Source organism: Dreissena polymorpha, chromosome 10 (genome assembly GCF_020536995.1).
Source record: "Dreissena polymorpha isolate Duluth1 chromosome 10, UMN_Dpol_1.0, whole genome shotgun sequence".
In the NCBI taxonomy this organism is placed as follows: domain Eukaryota; kingdom Metazoa; phylum Mollusca; class Bivalvia; order Myida; family Dreissenidae; genus Dreissena; species Dreissena polymorpha.
The window spans coordinates 61102578-61119811 of record NC_068364.1 but is presented as its reverse complement, the minus strand read 5'-3'; the positions used below and the strand labels follow the sequence as shown (position 1 = coordinate 61119811).

The 17234-nt window shown below is 37.9% G+C and overlaps 1 protein-coding gene across 3 annotated transcripts in view; it reads right to left on the bottom strand.

Moving 5' to 3' along the window:
• The window catches only part of LOC127847714 (ubiquitin-protein ligase E3B-like), a 51197-nt gene that overhangs the window by 13353 nt on the left and 20610 nt on the right, over positions 1-17234 (bottom strand). For all 3 annotated transcript variants that reach the window (XM_052379803.1, XM_052379802.1, XM_052379804.1), the window contains exons 10-20: positions 13399-13481; positions 11635-11740; positions 9782-9902; positions 7857-7921; positions 7346-7458; positions 4879-5024; positions 4468-4623; positions 3624-3798; positions 3267-3385; positions 2411-2525; positions 1490-1589 (exon numbers count right to left, since the gene is read on the bottom strand). In XM_052379803.1, the coding sequence (XP_052235763.1) occupies positions 1490-1589; positions 2411-2525; positions 3267-3385; positions 3624-3798; positions 4468-4623; positions 4879-5024; positions 7346-7458; positions 7857-7921; positions 9782-9902; positions 11635-11740; positions 13399-13481 (1299 nt within the window). The remainder of the gene's footprint in view (positions 1-1489; positions 1590-2410; positions 2526-3266; positions 3386-3623; positions 3799-4467; positions 4624-4878; positions 5025-7345; positions 7459-7856; positions 7922-9781; positions 9903-11634; positions 11741-13398; positions 13482-17234) is intronic.

The following is a 17234-nucleotide window of genomic DNA, read 5'->3' as shown; positions in this document are numbered from 1 at the left end:
ATTCACAATCAATTTTTTACCAAACATCATTTTATTTACAATCTTTTTTTTTTTAATATCATTTTATTTACAATCTTTCTTTTTACAACATGAGCACCGCATAGAGGGTGCCAACACTCGGCTGTTGGTGCAGTTTTGAATAAATGAAAGCTTGTCAGAAGTGACCTTGACCTTTGACCTAGTGACCCAAAAATGGGTGTGGCGTGTAGAACCCATCAAGGTGCATCTACATATGAAGTTTCAAAGTTGTATGCGGAAGCACTTTGATTTTAGAGCCTATGTTAAGGTTTTAGCATGGCGCGGAAGGCGGATGGCAGACGCCGGACGACAAGCTGGCTATGACAATACCTCGGGTTTTCTCCAAAAACGGCCGAGCTAAAAACATCATTTATCTACACTCTTTCTTTTTACGAAAAACATCATGTTGTCTACAATCTTTCTTTTTATGATACACATCATTTTACTTACATTCTACCTTTTTCCAAAACATGATTTTATTTACATTCCCTCTTTTTTTCAAAACATCATTTTATTTACAATCTTTTTTTTTCCAAAGCATCAATTTATTTACAATATTTATTGTTATGAAATACATAATTTTATTTTCAAACTTTCTTTTTCCATAACATCATTTTATTAACAATCTTTCTTTTTCCACAAAATCATTTTATTTACAATCTTTCTTTTCCTTAAACATCATTTAATTTACAATCTTTCTTTTCCGAAACATCATTTTATTTGCAATCTTTCTATTTCCAAAATATCATTTTATTTACAATCTTTCTTTTTCCAAAACATCATTTTATTTACAATGTTTCTTTTCCTTAAACATAATTTTATTTACAATCTTTCTTTTTCCCAAACATCATTTCATTTACAATCTTTCTATTTCCAAAATATCATTTTATTTACAATCTTTCTTTTTTCAATACATCATTTTTTTTACAATCTTTCTTTTTCTGAAAAAACATCATTTTATTTACAAACTTTCTTTTGCTGAAACATCATTATTTAAAATGTATCTTCATAAATCAAAATTATTTTAGTTTGTTAGTGTTTTCCATATTGAAATTGTTAAATTGCAGTAGAGTTTTCTCTTTATTATACACACCTGTTCTAGTTTAAGATGTACATGTTATAATGTTTCATCTGCATAGACAACAGATACTTCACAGAAAAATTGTTTTTAATTTGTTTAACTTCTTTAAAAAGGTACATATTCAATGTGATTAACCCATTTATGCCTAGCATCTGGAAAAAAGGCCTTGGCAAACAGTGTAGACACAGATGAGACGCCGCATAATGCGGCGTCTCATCTGGGTCTGCGCTGTTTGCTTAAAGGAATTTCTGTAAGAAATATTCTAAATATAGAAATAAATATACTAGACATCCATAATTTTGGAAATAAATTGATCCAATTTAGAAGGATGTGAGAGTCCACAAGGCATAAATGGGTTAAAATCTATGTTTCAATTTAAGCCCTACTCACCTCTCCAAAAGGAATGATGTGAGGCATCTTGAGTAGAATGAACATGGCAGTCTTCTTGCCTTTATCCAGGTCAACCAAGAAACTACTCGCCTTCACTTCTCTTATATAGCAGAAAAAAGAAACTAGGTATCAAAAATAAATTATAGGTGTAGTAAAAACATTTTTTTAGTTTGCTTTAAAACTATTTCAAGCATTGTCTAATGCACAAAGTAATGTGAAACCCATATGTCGCGTCTCATCAGGATCCAAACTGTTTGCTATTCTGATAGTATTCTTTGAAAATTGAAGAAAATGCTAATTTTAGAAATTCAACAGACAACATTTTAGCAGACGACAAATTTCCCAGCATGCAAAGGGCAAAGGCAAATGACCTAAACCATACTTTCTCAGAGTGAGGTTCATTTTTGTTTTAAATCATATCAACCGTATGTTCTATGTAAGTGAAACATTCAATAACAACCTCTGGAAAATAAAATGAAATTACCAATACCAAGTATTTATCTTTGCTTGAACAATATCATATACAACTATAAAGAGCCATATCTGACATGAGGACCAACAATATGACATAAAACAACTGCACATGTAAGCTGTATTTGAGAGGAAGGAAAGACCCTTAAGTCTAGCCCACATGGGCAGTTATTTTGTCTATAACAGGCAAAAATGACCGTAGATCTAGGAAACTGGACTTAATGCAAGTGCGTAAAGTGTCATCCCATATGAGTCTGTGCAATTCCCTCCAAATAATAACAGACAACACTTTCTGTCTTCACTGGACTTTCTTTAGTTGAGACCTCTTTTAAATGAAAAACTTCATAATAGCAAAAAGTGTTGTCCTTGATTAGCCTTTGTGGACTGCATATGCTAATCTGGGATGACACTTTACAGCTATGCATCAAGAATAGTTTTTCCATTGAGTACTTGATAAGCCAGTGATCAGGTGGAGTGTACGGTCGCCTGGAGTCCATCTCATAGAGAATCATGAGCAGCCCACGGGTCGCTGTGAACAACTCATTGCTGCCTGCCTCCTGTACAGCTGCAGGCAAACAACATGATACTAGGTCAATTGAAGCTATGAGTTCCACCTGTAATCGTTCACAACTTAAAAACACTACAAACTTATCAACTTAATTGATGTATCTTTTCATGTATCATGGTGATCCTTTTAGTATTTTTGACAAACTGTTGTCAGGTGACCATTCTATCCAAGTCCAATCATTAACTTCATTTTCCATTTAAATTGAACCCAGTTGTACAGATGATATGATTTTTATTAAATACTTCTTTGAATATTGCTGCAAAATGACATCTCTGTGCATGTATCTGTAAACACTTGCTGTAGAAATTCATATGAGCCGTGCTCAGTGAAAAGGGGATTAAGCGCATGTGCGTTAAGTGTCGTCCCAGATTAGCCTTTGTTGTCTGCACAGGCTTATCAGGGACGACACTCTCTGGCTAAACTGGATATTTGCAAAGAAGAGATTTTCTTTAAACAGAAAATATCATAAAAGCGAAAAGTGTCATCCCTGCTTAGCTTGTTCGGACTGCACGGGCTAATCTGGGACGACACTTTACGCACATGCATTAAACCTCTTTTTTATACGGAGCACGGCCCATATCAATTTATCTTGATTTTATTTGCAGAATATTAATATTAAATAAAGAAATCGTAAAAAAGTACAAGTTCATTTTAAACAAGAGGGTCAGGAAGATGCAATTGACAAAGTATGTAAAGATACATGGTAAACAAGTAGCCATATAGTACACAAGCACTTACGCAGGAGGGCTTGCCAGATGACTCTGAATGTGAACATGTTGAGAAACTCCCCCATCTTGATGTAGTCTGCCACCTTGAATACCTTCTGCTGCTCAAACATCTCCATCTGGTCTAGGGTGCTATACAAGCATAAGAGATTTCATAAACAGAAGTTTGCAAAATGCTCCCCCAGTAAACATCTGTACACTGCATGTTATTTTCAAGGATTTTGAAAAAATCTTTACGATTTAGTATAAACTAGTTTTTTCACACGAGTTTAACATAACAAATGCAGCTACAATGGTGGGAAAAGTAAAAATCCACATCTCATCAAAACGCACATTATACTTCTTTAAAGCCTACACAAATTGTTCTCACCAGATGTACGTGGATGCTGTCTCACAGAAGAGAATGAGGAGAGAGAAGACTGGGTGTATGGTGCTACCAGGCGCAGCACTCAGCAGGTCCAGGAAGACCTTGAGACCACAGCTGGGTCCCAGGTCACACAGGAACCGCCAAAGGCTGGGCAGCACTATCTCGTTGTAGCTCAGACCTGTATATGGTAATACAATAAACTTTCTCATATTGTCCACTAGCATAATATGAAGTTAATGTAAAACTACGAACTTTATCTTATTGTCCACTATCATAATATGAAATTTAAAGTAAAACTATGAACGTTCTCTTATTGTCCGCTATCATAATATGAAATTAAAAGTAAAACTATGAATGTTTTCTTATGGTCCACTGTCATAAACCCTAATGTCCTCAATCATTTTATGACATTAAAGTAAAACTATGAGCTTACCATCATATTCCTGTACCATTATATTAAGTTGAAGTAAGACTATAACCTGTCTCTAATTGTCTGCTGTCACAATATGAAGTTGCTCCACATCAAAATAAAACAAATGAACGAACAGATAGACAGAAAGATAAATGGTCAAAGGATTTGAGAGCTATTTCTTTCACTTTCTTTATAAACAGCAGTTAACATCATCACCAAACAAGAGATGTAGACCTTGCTGTCCCAACATAGATCTTAATTACATCAAATGATATTGTCTTAAATACATGACAAGATTTCATTTGCCAGAGATATTTTCCAAATAGTATTTTACAAATAGTAGTTCTACATAACCCTCAGAAAAATGAATAAGAAGCAACTCTAAAATCCCATTTATTTCTACAGCCATAAAGAGACAGCACGACCTCCACTTACCGCTGACAATGTCTAGCCGTAGCTGTGACAGGGTGCCAATGGCACACTGGTAGAGGGCACAAGGTAGGCATGTTGAGTGAGATATGGCAGACTCTAGTTTGATCTTGGTTGGGGCATTTTTTGAGGAGGCTTTGTCCAGAGCTTTCTTCAGGATTCCTGTGGGGAAAATTGACCCTTTTAAGTTACGAAGTGTTATGTTATCAGATAGAAAATATAATAGAAAATTAACACAGTTGAATTATAATATCATTCATATCATTATTTTGTGTCTTTTAAGAGTTAAGTTTTGAAGACAAAACTAATGCGAATGTTGCAAACTAAAATTTCACAGTAGTGGGATTAAAAGGTTTCCAGGGTCATATTAACAAGCAATCCATGTTGTCCACGCCAGTCTTTCTATGCTTTACTAGCCTTTGTCCCTGGCTGCGGCCCTCTGAGTGTCCTGACTGCGGGCGTGGTCCACGTAGTCTATCAACTCCTGGAAGAGCAGCCGCACCATCTTACTGCACCAGAGGATCTGGAGCTGCTTCACCACATATGGTAGGGCCTCATGCAAGCTGGGGCAGAAAATAACCAGCATAATATGAGAACATTCTACATCTCAATCTTAGTTGATCAAACTTATTCATCAATGAGATGGATTGTTTCATTCAGGGCTTTGTGTTCCACTTGTTTAATTAAGCTCAAGAATCTGACTTTTATATTGCATAGCACATATTCACAAAGTTTAATCACCCGCTCTGAGAGCACTTTCAAGATATTTTAAGAAAACAAATACTTGTTCTATCACAGAAATAGAATTGATACTGTCTAAAAAAGCTTGTACTTTCAGGAGAATTCAGCTTTAATCATGGAAATAGACTTGATATAAATACAGTGTTGTCTCAAAATGCCTTGTACTTTAAATAGAATTAAGCTTAAATGACTATAATACAAATAAAACTGTGCAGTGTATTTTGTGAAAATACATATACGAATCATAAATATGTTCCTCATTACATGCCTAACCCTGGTCTTTGTTCTGTGAGAACCAGTCAAGTTCCTACCCCTGGTCTGTGCTCTGTAATAACCTGCCAAGCACGTACCCCTGGCCTGTGTTCTGTGAGAACCAACCAAGCACCTACCCCTGATCTGTGTTCTGTGAGAACCAGCCAAGCTACTACCCCTGATCTGTGTTCTGTGAGAACCAGCCAAGCTACTAGCCCTGATCTGTGTTCTGTGAGAACCAGCCAAGCTACTACCCCTGATCTGTGTTCTGTGAGAACCAGCCAAGCTTCTACCCCTGGTCTGTGTTCTGTGAGAACCAACCAACCACTTATCCCTGGTCTGTGTTATGTTCGAACCAGCCAAGCACCTACCCCTGGTCTGTGTTCTGTGAGAACCAACCAAGCACCTACCCCTGGTCTGTGTTCTGTGAGAACCAAGAAGCACCTACCCCTGGTCTGTGTTTTTTGAGAACCAGCCAAGCACCTTCCCCTGGTCTTTTTTCTGTGAGAACCAGTCAAGCACCTACCCCTGGTCTGTGTTCTGTGAGAACCAACCAAGCACCTACCCATGGTCAGTGTTCTGTGAGAACCAGCCAAGCACCTACCCCTGGTCTGCGTTCTGTGAGAACCAGCCAAGCACTTATCCCTGGTCTGTGTTCTGTGAGAACCAGCCAAGCACCTACCCCTGGTCTGTGTTCTGTGAGAACCAACCAAGCACCTACCCCTGGTCTGTGTTCTGTGAGAACCAACCAATCACCTACCCCTGGTTTGTGTTCTGAGAGAACCAACCAAGCACCTAGCCCTGGTCTGTGTTCAGTGAGAACCAACCAAGCACCTACCCTTGGTATGTGTTCTGTGAGAACCAGCCAAGCACCTACTCATGGTCTGTGTTCTGTGAGAACCAACCAAGCACCTATCCCTGGTCTGTGTTTTGTGAGAACCAGCCAAGCACATACCCCCTGGTCTGTGTTCTGTGAGAACCAGCCAAGCACCTATCCCTGGTCCTTGTTCTGTGAGAACCAGCCAAGCACCTACCCCTGGTCTGTGTTCTGTGAGAACCAGCCAAGCACATACCCCTGGTCTGTGTTCTGTGAGAACCAGCCAAGCACCTATCCCTGGTCTGTGTTCTGTGAGAACCAGCCAGGCACCTATCCCTGTTCTGTGTTCTGTGAGAACCAGCCAAGCACATACCCCTGGTTTGTGTTCTGTGAGAACCAGCCAAGCACCTATCCCTGGTCTGTGTTCTGTGAGAACCAGCCAAGCACCTACCCCTGGTCTTTGTTCTGTGAGAACCAGCCAAGCACCTACCCCTGGTCTGAGTTCTGTGAGAACCAGCCAAGCACCTAGCCCTGGTCTGTGTTCTGTGAGAACCAGCCAAGCTACTACCCCAAGTCTGTGTTCTGTGAGAACCAACCAAACACTTATCCCTGGTCTGTGTTCTGTGAGAACCAGCCAAGCACCTACCCCTGGTCTGTGTTCTGTGAGAACCAACCAAGCACCTACCCCTGGTCTGTGTTCTGTGAGAACCAACCAATCACCTACCCCTGGTTTGTGTTCTGAGAGAACCAACCAAGCACCTAGCCCTGGTCTGTGTTCAGTGAGAACCAACCAAGCACCTACCCTTGGTATGTGTTCTGTGAGAACCAACCAATCACCTACCCCTGGTTTGTGTTCTGAGAGAACCAACCAAGCACCTAGCCCTGGTCTGTGTTCTGTGAGAACCAGCCAAGCTACTACCCCAAGTCTGTGTTCTGTGAGAACCAACCAAACACTTATCCCTGGTCTGTGTTCTGTGAGAACCAACCAAGCACCTACCCCTGGTCTGTGTTCTGTGAGAACAGCCAAGCACCTACTCCTGGTCTGTGTTCTGTGAGAACCAGCCAAGCACTTACCCTTGATCTGTGTTTTGTGAGAACCAGCCAAGCACTGGGTGCCAGTGGGTCAAGTTGGACTTCTTGTTCTGCACATAGTTCTTGCATTTGTCCAGCAAACGCATCGTTACACTCTGTCAACAGATATTCATACACAGTAGTCATAAGATGGTGAAATACAATTGCACAAAAATCCCAAGAAGCAATGACTGTATAATAATCGGCAGTGAGACAGATAACAAAAAGAGACTACACAAAAAGATGTAACAGACAGTGTATCCTTTGAGACGGGTGCATTGTTGTTGAAACGCTACAACAACAACAATTTCATCATATTTTAACAAGAGCTTTGTCACAGAAAAAAGCAATACCCTACTGAGTAAATATTATAAATCATTGTTTAAACCATAGCAACCACAATCTTTGTCTCACAAAGGAATAGCATGTATATTACTCATATGAACCTCTTCTCACATACCAACTTTCTGTTAGAATTCAATTACCAACATATTCAATACAAAATTGAACACACCATGAAGTTAGCTGTGTTCTCTACAAGTCCTTCCAGCTCTGAATATCCCAGCTGTATCATGTTTGCTTGAAGCATAAAGCAGAATAAAAGAGAGCATGCTATAAGAAATGAACAGGGACAATTTTATTTCATAATTTAAAAATTTGACTGAATTGCTTAGCACAAAACTTTACAATAAGGTCACTGTCATTATTTAAAAAAAAACAGATTAAATACTTAATTGTAAATACATCATACACCATTTTTATGTTGTTTTCAGAAAAACATTAAACATTAACTTTATGTTTTGAGCACAAATAGTCAATCAAATATAGAATAATTGCCAATTGGACAATTATTAACTTTAAGTACAACTAGAGCTTTGTCACAGACATGACGTATACCCCCACATGCTGAATTGACACAGAATATTTTGCATGCTGTCTTCACAAAAAAAGAGAAGCTAATTTATGGCGATTTTTAAGAATTATTATGCCATTATCATTTATGGCCATTTTTGACCTTTGAATTCAAAGTGTGACCTTGACCTTGGAGATATCGACATAATTTTTTCGTGCAACATACCGTCCAATGATGGTGAACAAATGATTTTAAAATCTCTCAATGAACAACATAGATATTGCCTGGACAAGCACATTTATGGCCTTTTTTGACCTTTGAACTCAATGTGTGACCTTGACCTTGAAGATATCAACGTTATTCTTTCGAGTGACACACCATCCAATGATGGTGAACAAATGTGCCAAATGATTGAAAAAATCTCACAATGAATGACATATTTATGGCCCAGACATTAGCTCATTTATGGCCATTTTTTACCTTTGAGCTCAAAGTGTCACCTTTACCTTGGAGATATCGACCTAATTCTTTCGCGCGACAAACAGTCCAATGATAGTGAACAAATGTGCCAAATGATTTTAAAATCTCACAATGAACGACATAGTTATGGCCCGGACAAGCTCATGTATGGCCATTTTTTACCTTTGAACTCAAAGTGTGACCTTGACCTTGGAGATATCGACGTTATTTTTTTGCGCGACACACCGTCCAATGATGGTAAACAAATCTGCCAAATGATTTTAAAATCTCACAATAAAATGACTAAGTTATGGCTCGGACAAGCTCATTTATGGCCATTTTTGACCTTTAAACTCAAAGTGTGACCTTGACCTTTGAGATATCAACGTAATTCTTTCACACAACACACCATCCAATGATGGTGAACAATTGTGCCGAATGATTTTAAAATCTCACAATGAACAACTTAGTTATGGCCCGGACAAGCTTTCGGGACAGACTGACCGACAAAGTGACTCCTATATAGCCCCCATTACCATTGGTAATGGGGGTATAAATATTGAATATAATATTACAAGTTTTAAAATAAGTAAAAATGCAGTCTCCTCAATCTATATGAAAATGTATGAATGCAACAGTAATTTTCCAACACATCAAGAAAAATAGTTTAAAACAAGCGATGTGTTTGTGGAACACTATGTCTCAATATATTTGACCTTAGACCTTGAATGATGATCTTGACCTTTCACCACTCAAAATGTGCAGCTCCATGAGATACACATCCATGCCAAATATCAAGTTGCTATCTTTAATATTGCAAAAGGGTACATTAAATGAACGATTTTGACCCATATATTTGACCTTTGACCTTGAGGGATGACCTTTCACCACTCAAAATGGCAGCTCCATGAGATACACATGCATGCCAAATATGAAGTTGCTATCATCAATATTGCAAAAGTTCTGGCAAATGTTTAAGTTTGCACAAACAAACAAACAAACAAACAAACAAACAAACAAACAAACAAACAAACAAAGCAACAGACAGGGCAAAAACAACATGTCCCCCACTATAGTGGTGGGGGACATAAAAATCACAATTTAAATAGAAGTGCCACTTCCCATACCCAGCAAGCACAATGCATAGTTGCCCTCGAGGGAATTGAAGATGATCCTGGTACTCTGCTCGTTAGAGAGGAGGTCCAGAGACCTCTTGAAGATCCGGTTTGTGATCAACAGGGTCAGGCACTGTAATCATACATGGAAACAGGACAACCAGTTACATCTCTATAGAACCCTTCCTTAGCTAACAACTACAATATAAACAAGCGGGCCTGAAAGGCCCAAATTCGCTCACCTGAGATAACAAGATATTATTGGGACAAATCTACTGACCAAATTTCATAAAGATCGGAAAATAAATGTGGCCTCTAGAGTGTTAACAAGGTTTTACTATAGCCATATAAGGAAAAATGCCCCGACCATGGCAGCCATGTTTTTCAACCAGCTGGCATCATTTTTGAACTCTTCCAAGATATTATCGGGATGAATCTTCTGACCAAATTTCATGAAGATTGGACAATAAATGTGGCCTCTAGAGTGTTAACAAGGTTTTACAAAAGCCATATATAGCATTATAAGGAAAAATGTTTTTAAAAAAACCAAAACCATTTTCAAACTCATCCAATATATCATTGGGACAAATCTTCTGACCAAGATTCATGAAGATCGGAAAATGAATGTGGCCTCTAGAGTGTTAACAAGGTTTTACTAAAGTATAAGGAAAAATGCCCCACCCCCTGGCGGCCATGTTTTTCAACCAACCATCACCATTTTCGAACTTGTTCAAGATATTATTGGGATGAATCTTCTAACTAAGTTTTATGAAGATTGGACAATAAATATGGCCTCTAGAGTGTTAACAAGATTTTACATTAGCCAAATATAGCCATATAAGGAAAAATGACCCACCCCTTGGCAGCCATGTTTTTCAACCAAAGGTTATCATTTTCAATCTCATCCAAGATAATATATCATTGGGACAAATCTTCTGACCAAGTTTCATGAAGATAGGAAAATAATTGTGGCCTCTAGAGTGTTAACAAGGTTTTACTATAGCCATATAAGGAAAAATGCCCCGCACCCTGGCGGCCATGTTTTTCAACCAACTGGCATCATTTTCGAACTTGTCCAAGATATTATTGGGATGAATCTTCTTACCAAGTTTCATGAAGATCAGACAATAAATTTCACCTCTAGAGTGTTAACAAGATTTTACTCTAGCCATATATAGCCAGGAAAAATGCCCCGCCTCTTGGCAGCCATGTTTTTCAAGCAAATGTATCCATTTTCAAACTCATCCAAGATATTATTGAGACCAACCTTCAGACAAAATTTCATGAAGATTGGACAATAAATGTGGCTTTTACAGAGTTAACAAGGAAAATGTTGACACCGCACAACGGACAACATATGACGCACGACAGACAACGGACAAAAGGCAATCACAAAAGCTCAAACGCTAAAAATATTGTTTAAACATTTTATCATGATTGTAAACAGAACTTGCATGCATTCAAGTGGTTAAGTATTGAAACAATTTACAGATAAAAAACTGTTATTATTTCAGAAAATTTAAAATTGGAAAAAATTGACCACTTTATTCTTGATGTGACCAAATCTTGTATTTTACTGCTTAAACACTATTTATCACCTGAACTCTCAATGCTAGAGTCTCAGAATCAAACATTATTTTACTATATCATTAAATGTGTTCTCAAAAATAAGATTACAATTTGCGATTGAAAATGCTAATAATATTCTTGGCAAAGTCAAAATACAACCATGTCTTTTCCTACATTTTTCACAAAACAATTATTGTAAACTTTGCAAGAACTTGTAAGAAAAAAATCATTTTACCAAGAGACTTAAGGTTGGCAGTACTTACATCTGGGGCTAGTACTTACACATGAGTACTTACATCTGGGGCTAGTACTGACACATGATGCACTAAAGCTGGCACAGAGAAGATGTTCAATACAAACAAAGTGAGCAGGTTGTCTGAAAAGTTGGCTGCCATCAGGGGCCTAGGAAATAAAAATGTGAATAATTTAGCATGTCAAGTTGCTATTGTGTTATGTTTTTTATGGATAACATGAAAACAAGAGGGCCAAGATTGCTCTTGGTTGCTCACCTGTGTAGCAAGTTACAGCAAAATTCAAACTAAAGGTTGTGACTTATAGAAACTTTTAAGGGACCACAACACAATGTCACATACCAAATATAAAAGTTGGGTGCTATTAGATTTCCAATCTAGAAATTACTGTACAATATAATTAAATGTCAAACATTTCACCCTCACAACCAATGCAGGTCCTAAATTGACCCCAGCGGAATGATGGGAACAAATGGTTTAGAGGTCCACTATATAATGTCCCATGCCAAATATTACATCCTGTGGCCTTGTGGATTCAGAGGAGATCTGTAAGTAATTTTCTATACAAGTCTTAACCCTTAACCACGTTGATACTTATTTTTACGCATTTGTAGTCCCTTAGAAAGTTAAATTTAATTAAAGACCTTTCTTACTACATTTAAGTTTAAAGGTTTCATTTCCAAACCTATGATGCCTGGGAAGTGGTAAGTTTTTACCCCAGGGGTACGATTTGTATAAAATGTGCAGACAACCAATAAACAAAATGGTACACACTACATGTATGTATTAAACCGCTGATCATTATAATAATTTCAGAGGAATTAAATATATAAATTGTTCATTAAACAAGTCTATACAAATCATATAATCACTAAGACATTACTAGTTTTAACCCAAATGGCATGATTTACACACATTTTTTGCAGAACCTCTGTCTTATGTTATATACTTAATACCTCTTTTGGTTTCAGACACCTTTTAAGTTATTTACTACATAACAAATAGGTCAAAGTAAATGTTACACATCATATACTCAGGGCTCCCTCTGGCTCAACATTTATGTTGCCAATATCTTTTTATGTCTTAATTCTAATTTTTTTCAATATTTTATGGGTGACAATGCAGAAAACTTTGTAGCCAGATGAATTATTTGGTAGCCAAACTTCCTTATTTGTAGCCAACGGCTAATTTGGCGATTGGCAGAGTAAGCCCTGCATACTAAAAATCTGGTCACTACCCTTGGATTTTGTTTTCTGACCTTTGACCTTGAAGGAGGACCTTGACCTTTCACCACTCAAAATGTGCAGCTCCATGAGATACACATGCATGCCAAATATCAAGTTGCTGTCTTCAATATTGCAAAAGTTATGGCCAATGTTAAAGTTTGACGCAAACCAACAAACAGACAGGGCAAAAACAATATGTCCCCCCCAGTATAGACTGGGGGACAACAATATGTCTCCCAGTATAGACTGGGGGACATAAAAACACACAAAACAAGAGCACCACATAACGGGTGCCACGCTCGGCTGCGAAAGCTTGTCAGAATTTTTGTATTTTTTTAGAGGTCACAGTGACCTTGACATTTGACCTAGTGACCCAATATGGGTGTGGCGTGTAGAACTCATCAAGGTGCATATACATATGAAGTTTCAAAGTTGTAGGTGGAACCACTTTGATTTTAGAGGCAATGTTAAGGTTTAAGCACGACACTGGCGAACGGCGGACGACGAGCAGGCTATGACAATAGCTCGGGTTTTCTCCGAAAACAGCCTCGCTAATAAAATAAGTACAAAATGTGATAATTGCCTCAAGGATATTGTAACAATCGCTGTTAAAGATGTTTTGGTGAAAGCCGGTTTACTCCTACTGAGTCCTCGCATCAGGAGAATCTGTAAACAAAGTCATCACCCTTAAAGACTGAGCATTCACCAGTACAAGCACACTACTATCAAATGTTCATGAGACATAAAGATAAATAATTAAATGAAAATAAAGTGCGGCTTAAAAGCTTAATTACCCTAGGTGAAATTTAATCAATACTTACCTGCTTTTCTATTCATCCCATCGTTTTTAGCTCACCTGATTGCTCATGTGAGCTTTTGTGACCGGTCTTTGTCTGTCGTCTGTCCGCCCGTCCACATTTGTTCGTAAACACTCCAGAGGCCACATTTATTTCCGATCTTCATGAAACTTGGTCAGAAGCTTCGTCCAAATGAAATCTCGGTCATGTTTGAAACTGGGTCGTTCCGGGTCAAAAACTAGGTCACATTTCATGCCCAATCTTCATGTCAAAATGTTTGTCTTAATGATATGTTGGTTGAGTTCAAAAGTGGTTCCGGTCCGTTTGAAAACATGGCCGCCAGTGGGCGGGGCAGTTTTCCTTATTTGGCTATAGAGAAACCTTGTAAACACTCTAGAAGTCACAATTTTTGCCCAATCATCATGAAAGTTGGTCAAAACATTGGTTTTATTGATTTCTCTGATGAGTTTGAAAATGGTCCAGATCCGTGAAAAAACATGGCCGCCAGTGGGCGGGGCAGTTTTTTCTATATGTATATGGTGAAAACATGTGAACACTCTAGAAGTCACATTTTTGGTCCAGTCTTCATGAAATTTTGACAGAATTTTTGTTTTCAAGATACACGAGTTAAGTTTAAAAATTGTTCCGGTCCGTTTAAAAACATGGTTGCCAGGGGGATGGGTCAGTTTTCCTTATATTTAAAAAGGCTTGTAAACAATCATGAATTAAGGTCATGTAACATGCGAGACAACTCTTCTAAATATTGCATTAAAGTTTACAGTAGTTACTCCCCTTTGACTGTTAATGTTTTCATAATAATACAGTGTAGTTGAGTGTATCATTTATGCGATAATTGTTATTCGCGGTTCGATGTTTTTTTAGCTAACCTGATTGCTCAGGTGAGCTTTTGTGAACAGTCTTTGTCTGTCGTCCGTCCGTCCATTAACATTTGTTCTTAAACATTCTAGAGGCCACATTTATTGTCCGATCTTTATGAAACTTGGTCAGAAGCTTCATCCCAATGAAATCTCGGTCGAATTCGAAACTTCCGTCGTGCCGGGTCAAAAACTAGGTCAAAAAAAAGAAAAAACTTGTAAACACTGTAGAAGTCACATTTCATGCCCAATCTTCATGTAACTTTGTCAAAATGTTTGTCTTAATGATATGTTTGTTGAGTTCAAAAGTGGTTCAGGTTCCTTGAAAAACAAAGTCGCCAGTGGGCGGGGCAGTTTTCCTTATTTGGCTATAGAGAAACCTTGTAAACACTCTGGAAGTCACAATTTTTGCCCAATCAGCATGAAAGTTGGTTAAAACATTGGTTTTATTGATTTCTCGGACAATTTCGAAAATGGTCCAGATCCGTGAAAAAACATGGCCGCCAGTTGGCGGGGCATTTTTCTCTATATGTATATAGTGAAAACATGTGAACACTCTAGAAGGCACATTTTTTGCCCAATTTTCATGAAATTTTGTCAGAACTTATGTTTCCTAGATACGTGAGTTAAGTTTGAAAATTGTTCCGGTCCGTTGAAAAACATGGTTGCCAGAGAGACGGGGCAGTTTTCCTTATATTTATATAGTAAAAAGGCTTGCAAACAATCATAAATTAAGGTCATGTAACATGTGAGACAACTCTTTTAACAAGGGCTGTTTGTAATACATGCATGCCCCCCCCCCAAAAAAAACCTATTTACACAAGGGCTGCCACTACAAGTGACAGCCCGTCAGTTGTAGTGGCAGCCCTTGTGTAAATAGGTTTTTGTCACTGTGACCTTGACCTTTGACCTAGTGACCCTAAAATCGATAGGGGTCATCTGCCAGTCATGATCAATGTACCTATGAAGTTTCATGATCCTAGGCCTATTTATTCTTGAGTTATCATCAGGAAACCAATTTACTGTTTCGAGTCACTGTGACCTTGACCTTTGACCAAGTGACCTGAAAATTAATAGGGGCCATCTGCCAGTCATGATCAATGTTCCTATAAAGTTTCATGATCGTAGGCGTAAGCATTCTTGAGTTATCATCCGGAAACCATTTTACTATTTCGAGTCACTGTGACCTTGACCTTTGACCTAGTGATCTGAAAATCAATAAGGGTCATTTGTCAGTCATGATCAATGTACCTATGAAGTTTCATGATCCTAGGCCTAAGCGTTTTTGAGTTATCATCCGGAAACCATCTGGTGGACGGACCGACATGTGCAAATCAATATACCCCCTCTTCTTCGAAAGGGGGCATAATGAATAAGCTGGATACATACATGTTTCGACTCTATCCATTACCCTATAATCCAGTATAATTGCGATTTCAATGTTCAAAACCAAAATAAGACCAGTATTGACGCTAATGTGTTTTAGAATTTTATAAACACAAAGTCCGCCATTTTACGCAACCGCATAAATGCAAAGTGATTTGTTTGGATGGGATCATTCCCATGTAACATGCGTTTATCAGGTGACACGATGTGCGAGCATCAGCACTGTTCATATTTGGTTATAACAACCAATCAATCAGTGACTTCAATTAAATGTATTATTAGTAAATTTACGTAATTTTTTCTAAAGATTCAATGGGCATCTTGTGCATGGATTCCGATGCATTTTTTTTTCATTCTAAATTACTAAAATTACTGAGTTGCCCGTCTATATTTAGTTACGGCACATGGCCTGATTTAACAGGCATGCTTTTCATGCATGGAACTTCTCAGCAACAATTTCGTGCTCTTTTTAAAACACACATTTTACATGGCATAGTGAATGGTGCATATGCATACAAAGGGACTAAATAATATAATCACGTGGCTGTAGACAAATTGTGTAATTCAGTTCTATAAATGGACATGATGAAATATACTTGTACTGAAATTAAATTGTTTCCGCATAAAATTTGTAATGGTAAATGTTTTCACAACTTATTCGCCATAAGTTATTAAATGCTCCCCATTTGCATTAAACTTGAATTACTTCTCATAAGTAACAATTATTGGTTAAGAACTTGTTTACGGTAAAAAGGTGTGATGAGGATGCCCAATACCGTCTTTCATGCACTGTTTACTTACAGATGGATATTACGTAAACTGTATAAATGATGTCTTTTAAATTAATCTGCGATAAACAATTACTTCAAGAGTTAGACTGACGTCAAATAGAAACAAGAGAGTGCCAAGCAATATGGTCCCGTACCGGTGAAACTCCACCATTGTCAGATTTTTAAAATATATTTGTTGCCATAGTAACCATAATTATTGACGTTGGAACAAATTGAAATGACATGCATAATCTCCATATTGCCATCTATTCATATTTTAAGTTTCATGAAAAAATATGAAGAACATTTAAAGTTATCGCAGGATCCAGAAAAGTGTGACGGACAGACTGACAGACAGACAGACAGACAGACAGACAGACAGACAGACAGACAGACAGACAGACAGACAGACAGACAGACAGACAGACAGACAGACAGACAGACTGAGCGCAAACCATAAGTCCCCTCCGGTTTCACAGGTAGGGGACAATAATGATAGCCAGTCTTTGTCCATCCCCAATGGGTCAATAAACATTGGTGCCAGGGGGGTGGGGCAGTTTTTCTTATGTGACTATATAGAGAAACCTTACG